Genomic DNA, 17,603 nt, shown 5'->3' with positions numbered 1-17,603 from the left:
AGCCATGTCCATTGTGTAATTTTAGAACTCTGTTTTTTGTTTTGTGCTTATGTATTTTCTAGCATGAGCTGCTGGGCTAGCCAGCTGCTTAAAATATTGTATTAATAGCTTGCTAAATCACAGAGTAAGGTGTATTGTAGCTAGATGACACTACGTAGCCATCGATAGCATGCAACAAAAGGTAATTTTCTCTCTGCGAGATCAATTCCGCATGCTAGCATGTCCGGCTAAATTTCAAGTTGGAATGCATATATTTTGATCAATCGCCTAGCTCTGATTTATTCCAATAAATAATATATTACCAAAAGCATGTTGACTTGCCAATTTTATTAGTCATAGGTTCAGATCCTCTATTAGTCTTTCCTAAAAAAGCGATCTAACGTTATGCTTGCCAGAATATACTGACCCCTACCATTATGCTTGTTTACATAGAACTGCACTGGGGTCGGAACGCAATCATGGTTACATTAAAAGACAATGTATTCTTGATCTGTCAATGCCACCAGGAGGCTCCATGTGGAGGTTATGATGCAAAATTGCAGAGCGTCTGGGGGCTTGAAAAGGCCAAATCTAGCTCCATATGGCTCAACAGCTCCACATATTTCCATGTAGCCAGTGCTTAATATTGTCAGGAGCTGAGTAGGGAAAGGGGGGATACCTAGTCAGTTGTCCAACTGAACGTATCTTCCACATTTAACCCAGAGAGCTGCAGGGGGCTCCCTTAATCAATGTCTTCAGCACCTGGGGAACATTGGTTTGACTGCTTTGTTCAGAATTACAGATTTTTATCTTGTCAGCTCAAGGATTCAATCCAACAACCTTCCAGTTCCTGGCCCAACGCTCTAACCACTAATCACATTTTCTACTGCTTGAGCTCCTGTTCCTCTTACAGAATATTAGCTCAAAAGTATTGTAGAGCTGCTGCACATAAATATAAACCGTACCGGCACCTATTTCAGTCCAAGTCAAGCACTGTATATAGCTCCACAATGACATGATCGGTTGATGGCAGGAGGGGGTGCAGTTCATCCTGTATAAACACAAACTCGCTTACTTCACAAAAAAACATGGAGAACTTTGACGAAAGACTATCAGAACAAATTCACCAATATAATACATCTTTATGTAGGGATTTCAAAGACACAAAAATAAGTTTGAACTCCTGGAAAGACATTGTGGAGGAAGCTCCCGAGTGGCGCAGCGGTCTAAGGCACTGCATCTCAGTGCAAGAGGCATCACTACAGTCCCTGGTTTGAATCCAGGCTGTATCACATCTGGCCATGATTGGGAGACCCATAAGGCGGCACACAATTTGCCCAGCGTCGCCGGGGTAGGCCGTCATTGTAAATTAACATTTGTTCTTAACTGACTTGCCTAGTTAAATAAAGGTTCAAGTTTACATACACTGAGGTTGGAGTCATTAAAACTATTTTTTCAACCACTCCACAAATGTCTTGTTAACAAACTATAGTTTTGGCAAGTCGGTTAGGACATCTACTTTGTGCATGACACAAGTCATTTTTCCAACATTTGTTTACAGACAGATTATTTCACTTATAATTCACTGTATCACAATTCCAGTGGGTCAGAAGTTTACATACACAAAGTTGACTGTGCTTTTAAACAGCTTGGAAAATTCCAGAAAATGATGTCATGGCTTTAGAAGCTTTGGATAGGCTAATTGACATCATTTGAGTCAATTGGAGGTGTACCTGTGGATGTATTTCAAGACCTACCTTCAAACTCAGTGCCTCTTTGCGTGACATCATGGGAAAATCAAAGGAAATCAGCCAAGACCTCAGAAAAACAATTGTAGACCTCCACAAGTCTGGTTCATCCTTGGGAGCAAACAATAGTACGCAAGTATAAACACCATGGGACCACCAGCCATCAAACCGCTCAGGAAGGAGATGCATTCTGTCTGTTAGAGGTGAACGTACTTTGGTGCGAAAAGTGCAAATCAATCCCAGAACAACAGCAAAGGACCTTGTGAAGATGCTGGAGGAAACAGGTACAAAAGTATCTGTATCCACAGTAAAACGAGTCCTATATTGACATAATCTGAAAGAACGTTCAGCAAGGAAGAAGCCACTGCTCCAAAATCACCATAAATAAGCCAGACTACGGTTTGCAACTGCACATGGAGAAATGTCCTCTGGTCTGATGGAACAAAAATAGAACTCTTTGGCCATAATGACCATCATTATGTTTGGAGAAAAAAGTGGGAGGCTTGCAAGCTGAAGAACACCATCCCAACCGTGAAGCACGGGGGTGGCAGCATGATGTCGTGATGGTGCTTTGCTGCAGGAGGGACTGGTGCACTTCACAAAATATATGGCATCATGAGGAAGGAGAATTATGTGGATATATTGAAGCAACATCTCAAGACATCAGTCAGGAAGTTAAAGCTTGGTCGCAAATGGGTCTTCCAAATGGACAATGACCCCAAGCATACTTCCAAAGTTGTGGCAAAATGGCTAAAGGACAACAAAGGCAAGGTGTTGGAGTGGCCATCAAAAAGCCCAGACCTCAATCCTATAGCAAATTTGTGGGCAGAACTGAAAAAGCGTATGCGAGCAAGTAGGCCTACAAACCTGACTCAGTTCCACCAGCTGCCAAGAGGAATGGGCCAAAATTCACCCAACACATTGTGGGAAGCTTTTGGAAGGCTACCCAAAACGTTTGACCCAAGTTAAACAATTTAAAGGCAATCCTACCAAATACTAATTGATTGTATGTAAACTTCTGACCCACTGTGAATGTGATGAAAGAAATCAAATCTGAAAGAAATCATTCTCTCTACTATTATTCTGACATCCCATTCTTAAAATAAAGTGGTGATCCTAACTGACCTAAGACAGGGCATTTTTACAAGGATTAAATGTCAGGAATTGTGAGTAAGCAGTAGAGAGGTCAATGGAATGCAGACCGTGGGGGATAGAAGGGCAATGGATTGGCGCACATTCAACAAATCTGATCTAAGTGAATATTGGTCAAATCCGCCATGATTGATGTATTGTAACAGGCCCACAATGTGGGTACTAAATTCCGATTTGGATATATTTAGCTGTTTTCGCTGCATAACATTTAGAAGTTGTCCCTTTTCAGGTTTAGAAGAAGTGACTAGTAAATGCTAACTCCCGTTTGTATAAGCAGGTTAGCGTAGCTAGCACACAGAAATTGGTGGTCGTTTTAAACTGTAATGCAGTTGATTGATGACATGAACATGTATTGGGGTTGACCTCCATACAAACATATAGTGTGAAATACACATAAACAACAGCCTAAATGTAGGCTGATTTTGCTGGGGGGCAGTGAGGAGATTCGGGATAGAGATGCAGGTGGGAAAACGGTGCATTCTTTTTTACTTCATGCTATTTTGGCTGAGCTATGTCAAGCAGCGGGAAACGGACTCCAACAACTCAGAAGAGGTAAGGTCTTTTCTTTTTGTTTAGCCAGTTGCTCGTAATTAGCTGGATGGCTATAGAGATGAATCCTGAATCACTACGAGACCAATTTATTGGATGCGTATGACAGCTGCCCGAAGCTCAAGATGTATGAATGCTCTGACTTCTGCGGCGGCCGCATCGCTGTAAACGCTGTACAGCCACTGCAGACTCGGATTGACCATAAAATCAGCTTTTAAGACACTGTAGCTGGCGCGAGATATGGATCGGAAAACATACCCCAATGCAGGATTGGATATGCCACTAAATTTGACCTTTATCCACACTGATACATCAAGAAGATTGAAATACTGCTAATTTTCCCAGAAAACTGCCCTTTTTGTTCTCATGCTAGCTAGCAGTAGCCACCGCAGTCATTTTGGAATGTAGGGTCAGCCAATCAGCTCCTTTGTTGTTCAACGCCACATGCCATTCCATAATGGCTGCTTTGGCTGATGTTAGCTAGCCTGATAACACAAAGGACTGTTTTCCAGTTTTTCAGTGTGGATGTGTGTACAGTGTAGATGAAGTGTGGATGAAGGTACAACTTGCAGTACAGTACCCATCCCTTAATTAAGGTACGTTTTCCGACCCTTATCTCCTGTCGGCTCCACAGTGTCTTAATGTAACCATGATTGTGTTTAGACCCCAGTGCAGCTCAGTGTAAACAAGCATAATGATAGGGTCGGTATCTTCGGCCAACCTTAGATTGCAGTGACCCCTTAGTTCCATGCCATAACTTTACCCTGTTGTGCCCTTTTCATCTTTTCAGCCTTAAACCTGTGCCAGAACCGTGAAATCTGATGTTCCAAAATGCCTCATAAACTCCTCAAGTTACTCCTGGGAAGTTACCAGTGGCTGGCCAGTTACTGGCCCGTCCTTATGCCGAGGGGAATCCGCCTGTACACATTTGAACAGATCCCGTTATTCATGAAAGAAAACCCATACATTACAGATGGATACAGAGCCCGTTTACAATCCAAACTTTGTTTAAAAAGGTATGTCGAGAATAATATAGCTAAGCTCAATGTAAAGTAGATGTTGTTGTACAGTGTTGTTGCTAGTTGTTGAATAGCCTGGTCCCAGGTCTATACTGTCTTGCCAACTCATATGGTTATTGTCATGTCAAACAAAATTACCATAGCAGTTGGCAAGACAGCACAAACAGATCTGGAACCAGGCTAGTTGTTGTGTATTGTTTTCCACCCCTCTAGCATCTTTGTGCTGTCCAATGAAACAGTCAACATATGGACTCATCTGTTGGGCTTCCTCCTGTTCTTCCTACTGGGGGTGAATGACATGTCTACAGTCCTGCCGGCTTCAGGTGCCAACAGAGAAGACTATGTCATCTACTGCATAGCACTCTTCTGCTTTCAGGTGTGTGTTTGGGTGGGTGGGTGAGAGTGAGAGAGATGGACAGAAAGAAAGAGAGTGAGAGGTCACAGCTATCTGTCAGTCTTATTTTGTTGTGGTTTACAGGTCTTACCTGTGTTCAGGAGAAGTAATGCTGGTGTATTTAACCTGTTTTTCTAGGTGTGTATGCTGTGTTCTGCAGGGTATCACATGTTCTCCTGCCACCTCTCAGAGAAGACGTGTCACCGCTGGTTGGCGCTGGACTTCGTTGGAATCTCTGTGGGAATCCTGGGCTGTTACATTCCAGGGGTCTTCTATGCCTTCTACTGCATCACTGTATGTTCAACAATAATACATTCCATTATTTGTTTTCTTTTTCCACTCATACTGTTTGTTTTTGTAAATTTATACTTGTGCAAACTGTCTCTGAAATCCCATCTCTTCTCCCCACATATCTTTCCCCGTTTCCTGTCTTCTACCCCCTCCCTCTTTCTCTCATCAATAGTTCTGGAGACAGGTGTACCTGGTGACTGCTCTAGCGTTGATATTGGCCGTGTTCCTAGCTCAGATCCACCCTCACTACCACTCTAAGGAGTGGCGACACCAGCGTACTGCTATCTTCTGCTCCGTGGCTGGCTACGGGATCATCCCCGCCGGCCACTGGGTCTGGCTCAATGAAGGCCTCGGCTCAGCTGTCGTCCAGGTGAGGCAACAGGTTCCTGAATCAACACTTTATTTGAAAGTGTGTTGACTTCATAACACATTCATAAACAGTACAATTATGCATTAGAGTCAAGTATTGTTACCCTTACCATCTGTTCTCTCTGTCTGCAGTTGTTCCTCCCTCGTGTGATTGTGATGTATTTGATAGCTGGAGCTGCGTTCCTCTTTTACATCTCTAAAATCCCAGAACGCTGCTTCCCAGGTGAGCCTTCATGCTTGACACATCTATTCCACAAAATTACAAATGACCTTGTATAGCAAATAACCACTCATGTGATTAAGTGCACCTTGTCTTGCTCAAGTGACCTTGTGATGCACTTTGACCTCCACAGGTCAACTGAACTATCTGGGTGCCAGCCACCAGGTGTGGCATGTCCTTGTGGTGTTTTTGCTCTACTGGTGGCACCAGACTGCAGTATATATAATGAAATTCAGGCACAGCCAGCCATGCCCTCCTTTCTACACTCAGCCTGGTCTCATAGACTAGACGTAACATAGTAAAAGTACATCCGGGACACTCAAATTAGTATGATATGTTATGTTTGGTATGGGTGGTTGGTCGAGGTGGATGGGTGGGTGAATGCCTAGCTATCCAAAAAGTTGTGTGTTCAAATCTCGTCACGGACAACTTTAGCAAATTTTCAACTACTTGAACTTTTTAGCTACTTTGAAACTACTTAGCATGTTAGCTAACCCTTCCCCTAACTCTTTTAACCAGCCCTTCCCCTAACTTTAACCCTTTAACCTAACTCCGAACCTTAACCCATAACCCTAAACTAGCTAACATTAGCCAGCTAGCTAATGTTGGGTACAACTAATTGGTATTCGTAACATATCATACGTATTGCAAATTTGTAACATATTGTACATTTACAGATTCATAACCAATTGTACATTTAGCAAATTCTTAACATATCATCCAAATTGTAATTCATAACTTATCATATGAAATGGATGATGACATCCACAAATTAATACATACAATACGAAACGTAACATATCATACTAAATGAAGTGTCTCAGAATTACATACAGAATAATACAAAATGCTGAGAGACCAGATTGCTACACAAACAGTGACTATAGCCTCAAGCTGGCTCTGCCACCAACAGAGCAACAACCTGTACTGTAGCCACTCGATGCAATTAAACCAGACTACAGACCTCTAGAATTCTATCATACAGATGCCCAGTCAAGCAGACAAGAGAGTAGCCTCCCTACCAGAACAACTATAACCATACCGTTAGACCTTGCAGATGTCTGTTACATGCTGTGAAATGGTACTTCTTGAAATGCTTTCTTGAGCACATGGGACTTTACAAGGGTTATGTGCAATCTAGAATATATATCCTTTGGAAACCGAACATAGAGCCTATGTTCAGTTGTTTTTGCCTGCATAGTTATCTTACTGTATTTCATTAATGGTGGGGCTGAGTAGTTATCTTACTGTATTTCATTAATGGTGGGTTACTTTTAGTATCAGTGGTCAACTGAACCCCTTCCTCTCACAATCCACTTGAATCTAAGGGCTGATTCAGGAATTGTTTAGAGAGTTGGTTACATTTAAACATAAACCCAATGAAAGAGATTGGGAGTAAATGACCCTTGCTTTAATTAGTTTGTTAAGACTATTTATGAATCCGTCCCTCTATTCACTTACTATGTAACCTAACGTAGCGACGTAAAAGAGACACCTGAGTAGAATACCCCACATTCTGGTCCTGATGATATTTTTTTTTTTAAATAACTTGTGGGAGGTTCTCTTCTGCACTATTCAACCAATCCAGTAAATGTGAAGGAGGAGTTAAGATGGAGCGTCTTCTTTTTAAGCGTCCAAAAGCTGAAGTCGCGTCACAAGCTCTTCCATTTCCACTGAAAACAGGTTGCACCCAGTGTTTGCAACCCCGCTGATGATGCTTACTATATAGTACATGGGTGTGTGAACAACTGCATAAGAACAAATACTTTAGAGGCCAGTATTATCTATTGTATGACTAATACTGTACAATTTTACAATCACATTACTGACAGGTCTATCTATGCACAATATGGTGTCCTGTAGATCACAGGTGGCTGGTGGCACCTTAATTGGGGGGGGGGGCGACAAGTTTATAGTAATTGGCTGGAATTGATTTGATGGAATGACATAGAAGTGTTTTAATACCATTGTTATGAGCCGTCCTCCCCTCACCAGCCTCCTGTATTGTAGATCTCCTACTGTGTAGCTAATACCCATAGAGGTCATTCGACCGTGTCTGATAATGATGCTCAGAACATATCACAGCCGTTAAAGGCCCACTGTGACATTCACAGCCTATATTGACTGTTCGTTAGCCTTGTTTGTAAATGAGCTTTTGTTTCAAGTATGCCTTTAATTATTTCACTGTATTTTACCTGGTTGCTATAATGTCGGTCTTTGGTTGTCCAACGTTTGTTTTTCCATTCATTTAGGCATTATTGATGGACTTACTTTTGAATGCTGGAATGCACTGACTAAAGGGACACATTATTTTAATCTGTAATATGACATGTCTCGAGTATTATAAATTAATAAAGAATGCCTAAAAGGATTGTCATTGTTGAATTCAAATGTCAGAAAAAAGAAGCCATTACTCATTATTTACTTTCACTTGTGGCTATATACGGTTATTAGAAAATGGCATCCTCCTCAAAGTTAACGAGAGCATAGTCTCCTTGCCATCACATTTTATACAAAGGCATAGTTGTCAAAACAATATTTAATTAATCCCATTCTACAATCTGTTGTAATCTCTGACCTCCCAGTGCAAATTGGGGGATTAGACAGCCATTGTTCTTTTCTTACAGCAACTAATTGGAATTTTGTAAGAAAGGGTTAGATACTCCCAACAGACAAATCTCCAGATTAGACAGTCTTGCCTGAGATAACGACTAAGCATATCTTTCTTTATGACAATGTTGGCAAAACATTGCAGAGCAGGAGGATTTATCACACTTTGTCTCGCTTGACAAATTGCCTTTATTCTCAGGTGCAGACAGAGATTAAATATTCATGCCTTGTAAAATACTAATCATAAATGATCAGAATTAGGCTAAACAGCTTTACCTGCTTAATCACCGCATTTCATGTCAACATTGAGGATTACAGGATGAGATCTGGGCCTTGTATTAAAAGAAAAGCTCCATTTCACATCTGATTCAGAAGCATTGTCAGTTATTGTTAGCCAATTTAAGTCTTTGTAAAACAAGAAAACTGAATTGAACATTTCTAAACTGAATCACTGATCGACATGGTATTCTGCAGATATGCTTTCTCACCACCCACTGGACAAAGGACCACATGACAAGCAACTGTTAGTAAACATTTTTAATAGCACTTCTCATACAAGAACAGAATACCTTCCTGATATCTATAATAATTTGGATAATACCAATAAAGGTTTGCCTTAATGAGATGCATTCAGGAATGTAAATGTTGGAAACACACAAAACAGAAATAGGTGACTGGCTAAGGAATCCTGGAGTGTGTCTGGGCTGGCTGATCACATGTTCCAGGTTACACATCCCAATGTCAAACTTTGTGAACATTGAAACAAACATATCCATGTTTCTCAGGGTAACAGTGAGTGTGTCTATAATAAATTGAACCTGTGCAGTGCACTGCAGCCTTCACATTGTTATGATCCTTCGGTGGGAGGCTCCTCAATGCCAAGTAGACAGAACCTTAATCGTCTTCCCCACACAGCTTCAGCAGAGCTTGTCCATAACTTCCAGCAGTTTCAGACTACAATTGGAACACAGGGATGGAGAGGATTTTTACATGGCTATGACACAGAGTATGATCAATTTCACAGATCCTATTAGTCAATCGTCATTTCCTCCACAGAGAATTTTCAGAGCGTTGCCATAGTAACTGGACACTTACGACTGACCAGGTAAGAAAGAAAACCACCCCCCCCAAAAAATCCCCAAATCACAATAAAAAGGTCTGATTTGCAATCGCATGCAGATCAGATTGGCTGACCAAATAATAAAATCACAAGATGTAGGGTTGAAAATAAATACATTCCAATCATGTTTATTTCAGCAGCCATTAAATTAAAATCAGCAGATACAGTGCATTCTGAAAGTATTTAGACCCCTTGCCTTTTTCCACATTGTTACGTTACAGCCTTATTCTAAAATATTCCCCCCTAAATATATACACACACACACAATACCCCATAATGACAAAGCAAAGACAGAAACACGTTATGTAAATAAGCATTCAGACCCTTTGCCATGAGACTCGAAATTAAGCTCAGGTGCATCCTGTTTCCATTGATCATCCTTGAGATGTTTCTACAACTTGATTGGAGCACCTGTGGTAAACTCAATTGATTGGACCTGATTTGGAAAGGCACACACACCTGTCTATAGAAGGTCCCACAGTTGACAGTCCATGTCTGAGCAAAAACCAATACAGGATTCTGTTGAGGCAAATATCTTGGAAAGAGTATCAAAATAAATTCTGCAGCATTGAAGGTCCAAGGTCACAGTGGCCTCCATCATTCTGAAATGGAACCAAGACTCTTCCTAGAGCTGGCTGCCTGGCCAAACTGAGCAATCGGGGGATAAGGACCTTGCTCAGGGAGGTGATCAATAACCCAATGGGCACTCTGACAGAGCTACAAAGTTCCTCTGTGGAGATGGGAGAACCTTCCAGAAGGACAACCATCTCTGCAGCACAGCACCAATCAGGCCTTTATGGTAGAGTGACCAGACAGATGCCACTCCTCAGTAAAAGGCACATGACAGCCCGCTTGGAGTTTGCCAAAAGGCACCTAAAGACTCTGATCATGAGAAACGAGATTCTCTGGTCTGATGAAACCAGGACTGAACTCTTTGGCCTGAATGTCAAGCGTCACGTCTGGAGGAAACCTGGCACCATCCCTATGGTGAAGCATGGTGGTGGCAGCATTTTTTATTTCACCTTTATTTAACCAGGTTGACCAGTTGAGAACAAGTTCTCATTTACAACTGCAACCTGGCCAAATTAAAGCAAAGCAGTGCGACACAAACAGAGTTACACATGGAATAAACAAACAGTCAAACAGTCAATAACACAATAGAAAACGTCTATATACAGTGTGTGTAAATGAAGTAAGATTAGGTAGGTAAGGCAATAAATAGGCCGTAGTGGCGAAATAATTACAATTTAGCAATTAAACACTGGAGTGATAGATGTACATCATGCTGTGGGGATGTTTTTTAGTGGCAGGGACTGGGAGACTAGTCAGGATCAAGTGAAAGCTGAACAGAGAAAAGTATAGAGAGATCCTTGATGAAAATCTGCTCCAGAGCACTCAGGACCTCAGACTGGGGCGAAGGTTCACCTTCCAACAGGACAACAACCCTAAGCACACAGCCAAGACAATGCAGGAGTGGCTTCAGGACAAGACTGAATGTCCTTCAGTGGCCCAGCCAGAGCCCGGACTTACACCCGATCGAACATCGCTGGAGAGACCTGAAAATAGCTATGCAGTGACACTCCCCATCCAACCTGACAGAGCTCGAGAAGATCTGCAGAAAAGAACTCTCCAAATACAGGTGTGCCAAGCTTGTAGAGTCATACCCAAGAAGACTTGAGGCTGTAATCGCTGCCAAACATGCTTCAACAAAGGACTAAGTAAAGGGTCTGAATACTTATGTAACCTGTTTTTTTCCTTTGTCATTATGGGAACGTGTGTAGATTGATGAGGGGGAAATCAATTTATTCCATTTCAAAATGAGGCTGTAACATAAAATGTGGAAAAAGTCAAGGGGGTCTGAATACTTTGAATGCACTGTAACTAATTGGTCAAAACAAATTGAGCTGTAAAAGATAGAAAAAATGTACCCCATGAAATGTAGCTATGGGACAAGTATATTACCAGTCAGCAAGATTATCAGCAAATACCTTGATGGTGGAGTAGAGAGAACAGCCAAACAGCTTTTTAAACTCTGCCCTGATGTCCAGCATGTCCATCTCAGAGCGGCCAACCATGATCCTGGTCAGAATGGACTCGGTGGTCCCCACGCCCTGAACACACAACCACTGGATTAATCCCAAAACCCCACAGATTAACGTTCTACACCACCGGAACCCACTGGATTAGAAGAAATGAAACAAAAGGAAAACATGTCAGTCCCAGATCTGTTTGTGCAGTTTGGCACAACAATAGGAGTTGTCAAGACAGCACAAACAGATCTGACATCAGGCTAGGCACCGTGCACTAGAAGTCGACCGATTATGATTTTTCAACGCCGATACCGATTATTGGAGGACCATAAAAGCCGATACCGATTAAAAATCGGCCGATTTATTTGTAATAATGACAATTACAACTATACTGAATGAACACTTATTTTAACTTAATATAATACATCAATAAAATCAATTTAGCCTCAAGTAAATAATGAAACATGCTCAATTTGGTTTAAATAATGCAAAAACAAAGTGTTGGAGAAGAAAGTAAAAGTGCAATATGTTCCATGTAAAATATGTGCCATGTAAGAAAGCTAACGTTTCAGTTCCTTGCTCAGAACATGAGAACATATGAAAGCTGGTGGTCCCTTTTAACATGTCTTCAATATTCCCAGGTAAGAAGTTTTAGGTTGTAGTTATTATAGGAATTATAGGACTATTTCCCTCTATACCATTTGTATTTCATTTACGTTTGACTATTGGATGTTCTTACAGGCACTTTAGTATTGCCAGTGTAACAGTATAGCTTCTGTCTCTCTCCTCGCTCCTCCCTGGGCTCGAACCAGCAACAAAACGACAATTAGTGCGCACTAACTAGCTAGCCATTTGAATTTGGTTACACAAGCCTCATCTCGGGAGTTGATAGGCTTGAAGTCATAAACAGCGCAATGCTCGACGCACACGGAAGTGCTGTTTGAATGAATGTTTCGCGCCTGCTTCTGCCTACTACCGCTCAGTCAGATACTTAGATGCTCAGTCAGATTATATGCAACACAGGACACGCTAGATAATATCTAGTAATATCATCAACCATGTGTAGTTAACTAGTGATTATGATTGATTGTTTTTTATAAGATAAATGTAATGCTAGCTAGCAACTTACCTTGGCTTCTACTGCATTCGCGGAACAGTCTCCTTGTGGAGTGCAACGAGAGAGAGGCAGGTCGTTATTGCGTTGTACTAGTTAACTGTAAGGTTGCGAGATTGGATCCCACCGAGCTGACAAGGTGAAACTCTGTAGTTCTGCCCCTGAACAAGGCAGTTAACCCACGGTTCCTAGGCTGTCATTGAAAATAAGAATGTGTTCTTAACTGACTTGCCTAGTTAAATAAAGATATATATATATATATATATATTGTTTTACATTATTCGGCAAATCAGCGCCCCAAAATACCGATTTCCGATTGTTACGAAAACTTGAAATCGGTCGACCTCTACCGTGCACTATGACCTTGTATCCCGTTGGGCTCTGCGGGTGGAGAATAGTGCATGAGGCTTAAAAATGTATACCGTAAGCAATCTGTAAAATGCATAAACAAGAAGACTTCTGCTCACCTTTGTGCTTTTGAACAGTCTCTCAGCCAGGTAGGCAGGAACACTCTTCACACATTTCACTGGAAAGTCAAAGGGTTTGTTAGCGATAACAGTGCATGACATCTTTGAGCGTGATAGGCAACAAGACCTGTGAATAGTCCTTCGTACCAATAGCCACCAGTAGATCCTCTAGATTCCCTGACATCTCCCTCTCAATGCTCTCCTGCAGAGTTTTGTTACTCAGGGCCTTATACTCCACTAGGGCTGTAAGGGGAGGGAGAGGATCACACATCATCATCATCATAGAAGACTACAGTATTGAGTCCGTCAGTGCTTTGCTAGACCAAGGTTACTAACTCTGTCTCAGCTGAGGAACACTCCGGTGACACAGGATGTCAATGAACTTGCTTTCATCAGTCCCCCACTTCTTCTCTCCTGCCTCGTAAAGGGCCTAGAGAGGGGGAGGGACACCGAGAGAGATACAGAGGTAGTACAGTACATGTTAGGCACTATCGTGCACTGGCTTGAGTGAGCGAACATGGAAGAGGAACAAAACAATATATTTAATTACATTAAGGTACACACTTCACGATAACAAGTCTTTGGCAGGACGTCTGAATGAGTCACTCCCAAAAGCTTAAAACCAAGACCAGTAAAAAACTGAGCATGGTTGCAAAATTCATCATATCTTAATGTACCTTAGCGTCCGCTTTAGCTTTAGCCGGGTCCACATTCGTACTCTCATCTCGCTTTCCCTTAAATGACAGACACCGAACCGAAAGATTGAAAAAGTCATCTAAGATTTACAGGTCACAAGCAGCTAAAAAAAAACTATGTAACAGAAATACCACTGTTACTTGTAAGTCCAAGTCAAATTCCCCCTGGGGACAAAGTTCTCATTTTACCTCAGCCAAGATGAGAAGTGTTGTAGCATAGTCCCCAGATACCTCAGACTTGAGGTCATGAGTCATCGATCGCCCAGTTTCTGTGGTCAAATACAATATCTTATTAGTATCCAACTAACAGATGACTGACAATCAATTAATATGTAACTTTTTAGGCGACCGACCAAATTCACAAAAATGTGGGTTATAGATCTATCATTCTAAGAAGAGTAAATCTGTTTTACGTGCGCCATTTCTATGCTTCCCATTCTTAAATTTAGTTTTTGCATCTTTTACTTTCGGTGTAACTTCAAACAGCTAATACAACAATATTTTTCGTTATGGAAAATATCATTTCACAGTGGTTTGGATGGTACAATGATTATCTACACTATACTTGCTTATTTTATCACACAAACTGAAATTATGCGAACTATTAGAGTTTTAGTTTCAGAACAAATTCTAATTTACAATTACGGCCTACCCCGGCCAAACCCTAACCACGCTAGGCCGAATGTTGCTGCGCCCTGTAGGACTCCCAATCACGGCCAGTTGTGATACAGCCTGGAATCGAACCAGGGTCTGTAGTAATGCCTCTAGCACTGAGATGTGGTGCAGCCGTCTAAGGCACCACTCGGGAGCCCTTAGTAGTACATACTAAGATAGTTTAGAGAGTACTAACCTGCTAAGTAAGCATCAGATAGAGCCTTGATTTGCTTGTTGGATCTTGAGGCAAATATCTCTGTTAAAGTCGCCTCAGTTGTCCCAGGACCCTGTGTGTGTGTGTGTGTGTAACAGGCAGGTATGCACAAAGTACATGATAAATGGTCATTTACAGTAATGTTTGGTACCAGATAGGTACCTAACACAGATACATGTCCCTTACCTTGATGGCTCTGATGACCTCATGACAGTCGAAAAGAGCAGGAGGGGTGACAAGAGCAACCAACAAGTCCTCAAAGTCCCCATGGGTGTCCCCCTTCAGGTCATCCACTAATGTCTGGTGGGGGGGGGGGGGGGGGGGGTCAAACAAAGGCCATGGGTTATCAACAGGGATGGATATTGACTCATGCAATATTCAGGGATATCTGGACGAGATGTTTTATATAAATTCTAATTTAAAAAACTATCATGCTGCTAATATTTAGAGTAGTAGAGGGATAGTTGTACCCTGTTGGCAGCTTCCTGGTACGCTTTACAGATGAGCTGACGCTGGGCATTGCTCCTCCCGGTTAGAACTTCAACTAGAGTCTTCTCAGTGGTACCTGAGAACATCAACACACAATGTTTATAGAAACTGAAATGTTACATTTTAGTTATTTAGCAGACGCTCTCATCCAGAGTGGCTTACAGTAGTGTGGGCATACATTATCATACTTCAAAAAAATACTGGTCCCCTGTGGGAATTGAACCCACATCCCTGGCGTTGCAGGTGCCATGCTGTACCAACTGAGCTACACAGGATCACATGGAGAGAAAATTCCCATCAAAGTGAAAATTCCTATCATGAGGCATCAAATAAGTTATTTCTTGGTTGGTATGTGGTAGAGTACAGTGAAGAGCTTAGAGAATATGGTGGGTTGATTGACATTCCTACCTATTCCCTCTATGGCCTTCCGTAGAGCAACTACATCTTCTGCTGCTTTGAATCCCGCTTTCTCTTTAATGGTTCCTCGGGCGGGAGACTGAGAAACAGAAACACATATCAAGAAAGAGCAAAAACTAGTTAATTACATTAAGGTACATAGCCCATAGTTGAAATACAAGTGTAACTTCGTAGGCTTACCGTTACTGTCAAAGAGGAAGGTGAATCCAAAAGGAGATCCAAGTCACCCTGAAAAGGAAATTTACAGATTACCAGCAGATCATTATTGACAAAGACCAGCAGTCATCCTCCACTGAGTTCTTTCCCCCCAATGAACCTCCGACTCGCTGTGTGTTGACACTTCAAAAATGTACATTCTTAAACTCTTGCCGTGTCCGCATGATTTAACCTCTTATTGCCTGCCTTTGTTTGCTGAAAAATCATACTTTAATAATCAAATACAACCAACCACTATTTCCTTGTTAAGATTAAATTGGCACAATTTGTGTGGTTGTGGTATATTTGATTAACGTTTTATTAAAACGTATGAATTTCAGCAAACTAGGAATGGCACGCAACAGAGGACAAACATAGGTACATGGTAAGGGTTGAAGAATTGACATTTTGGGAAGTATCAACGCATAGCTACTCGAAAGGGTCTTGAGGTTCATTGTTTTTTTTAAAGATGCGAGTCTGCTCTCAAGACTGTGGAGGAGTGAAGTTACTTGGAAACAAGTCAACAAACACAGTCCATGGCCTAGTGGCTTAGAGATGTGTAAACAGAACCAGCAATCATCTGAAACAATTAGTAGGAAAAAGTATTTCCTTTACAGAAATTAGAGAGTGACATATCCGGTAAAACTTACCCAAACATTGGCCATTGCAGCAGTGGATATTTTACACCTGAGGGGGGAAGGAGCTGGGTAACAATTCATAGATTCATATTTATTTGATTATGCTCTGCATAGGCCTAATTTGTACAGCAATTCCAAATCCATCTTCATTGACAGTGCAAAGTTGCACATTCCACCGTACTGGTAGGTTAGCCCATTCATAGACACTAACGTATAATGTAAGTATACATTTTTATTTGAAATATTATTTCTTGCTGATATCAAAAAGGGGCATATGTTTTTCGAAAACAGTTTCGCAAGCGATGATTGACATTTCTAAATGTTTAAACAGCTTCGGAATTATAGTTCACATGGAGCCAGCCGTGGGCGAAGTTATTAACCAGTGAGAACCCTAAGGAGAGAAGGGGTTTTCGAGAACTATGGTAGGTGTGTCACTTTAGGCATTTAATCAGAATAATCTAAATCAATTGCGTACGTTAACGATTTTAAATACAACAAATATTTTTCGGAGATTATGACAAACTGTATCACATCTGGTGAAAATAATTATTGTCGAGAAAAAGAACCACTTGACGCACTTCACTAAACTTGAACAATAGCGTGGTATACCTTCGATAGTCCTACATTTTTCCGTGTTATAATTTGTTAAATATCAGAAAAAGTTGTTTCGCCTTACCTGAGCTATAGTTGTCAACTGGCCACACCTTTTTACTGGAGTGTAGAAGCCAACGCCCATAGGCACAACGGGAAATGAAGTCACTACCGGTAATATTGCCAAATCCCTCCTCGCTTTTAAACGGATAGAACAGTCAAATACATCTGTGGTACAGTCATACTAATAGGATCAATTATGGTGGTCCTGGTGCATTTTTATTATCTGTCATGATGGTACTGGAGTTGCAAATACATTGTTGCACTGCATAACCATCACTCAGCGATACATTGAATCAGCTGATCACAACCTGACGATGACGAGTCACTATTATGTTTCTCTTTGACAACATATTGAAGTGTCCTGGTGAAAATCTCACAGTCATGTAGCCACTGTCTATCCAATATAATGACTGCATTTGAATGGACATGATTTGACAAACATAAGCATGCAGTATTGTAGAGATAGATACTCCATAGAGACTCCCTTTTAAGGAATCTAACATAATACACATGTAGGAATAATGAGTCCAAAGTTCTATTTGCATTGTGAGGGAACAGTCGCAGATGTGTCTGTCCAAGTACTGA

At 41.4% G+C, this 17,603-nt stretch overlaps 2 protein-coding genes across 4 annotated transcripts; one reads left to right on the top strand and one right to left on the bottom strand.

Annotated features, from left to right (window-relative positions):
- Positions 1–8,093, top strand: LOC139422743 (progestin and adipoQ receptor family member 3-like). Of its 3 annotated transcripts, none has more exons than XM_071174059.1 (7): positions 1–181; positions 4,219–4,444; positions 4,661–4,823; positions 4,980–5,135; positions 5,305–5,502; positions 5,634–5,724; positions 5,855–8,093. In XM_071174059.1, the coding sequence occupies exons 2-7, from the start codon at positions 4,260–4,262 to the stop codon at positions 6,007–6,009; spliced, it is 948 nt and encodes a 315-aa protein (XP_071030160.1). In that variant the 5' UTR covers positions 1–181; positions 4,219–4,259; the 3' UTR covers positions 6,010–8,093. The 3 variants fall into 3 exon arrangements, with proteins under 3 accessions (XP_071030160.1, XP_071030162.1, XP_071030161.1); XM_071174060.1 differs by lacking the exon at positions 1–181 and adding an exon at positions 802–3,431; XM_071174061.1 differs by lacking the exon at positions 4,219–4,444 and having other exon boundaries at positions 25–181.
- A 760-nt stretch (positions 8,094–8,853) lies between these two features.
- On the bottom strand, positions 8,854–17,121 carry LOC139422742 (annexin A3b). The gene is made up of 14 exons (XM_071174057.1): positions 17,041–17,121; positions 16,377–16,413; positions 15,712–15,759; positions 15,523–15,610; positions 15,096–15,190; positions 14,812–14,925; positions 14,608–14,698; positions 13,947–14,026; positions 13,740–13,796; positions 13,399–13,492; positions 13,210–13,305; positions 13,063–13,121; positions 11,440–11,562; positions 8,854–9,285 (listed from the first exon to the last, which is right to left on the bottom strand). Exons 2-14 carry the CDS (start codon positions 16,389–16,391, stop codon positions 9,226–9,228), a joined length of 1,020 nt encoding a protein of 339 aa, XP_071030158.1. The 5' UTR covers positions 16,392–16,413; positions 17,041–17,121; the 3' UTR covers positions 8,854–9,225.
- Positions 17,122–17,603: the final 482 nt, after the last annotated feature.

This window comes from Oncorhynchus clarkii, chromosome 12, assembly GCF_045791955.1.
Source record: "Oncorhynchus clarkii lewisi isolate Uvic-CL-2024 chromosome 12, UVic_Ocla_1.0, whole genome shotgun sequence".
NCBI lineage: Eukaryota > Metazoa > Chordata > Actinopteri > Salmoniformes > Salmonidae > Oncorhynchus > Oncorhynchus clarkii.
Note: the sequence above shows the minus strand (reverse complement) of the source record. Positions and strands in the feature narration are given on the sequence as shown.

Excerpts from the sequence above, each read along its gene's own strand:
- LOC139422743 (XM_071174059.1), top strand. The coding sequence starts at position 4,260 with ATGCCTCATAAACTCCTCAAGTTACTCCTGGGAAGTTACCAGTGGCTG. Across the intron at positions 5,503-5,633 it reads TCGGCTCAGCTGTCGTCCAG|TTGTTCCTCCCTCGTGTGAT; the intron begins GTGAGGCAACAG and ends CTCTGTCTGCAG. Across the intron at positions 5,725-5,854 it reads CCCAGAACGCTGCTTCCCAG|GTCAACTGAACTATCTGGGT; the intron begins GTGAGCCTTCAT and ends TGACCTCCACAG.
- LOC139422742 (XM_071174057.1), bottom strand. Across the intron at positions 14,027-14,607 it reads ATCTGATGCTTACTTAGCAG|AAACTGGGCGATCGATGACT; the intron begins GTTAGTACTCTC and ends ATTTGACCACAG. Across the intron at positions 9,286-11,439 it reads CTCTCTACTCCACCATCAAG|TCTGAAACTGCTGGAAGTTA; the intron begins GTATTTGCTGAT and ends TTCCAATTGTAG.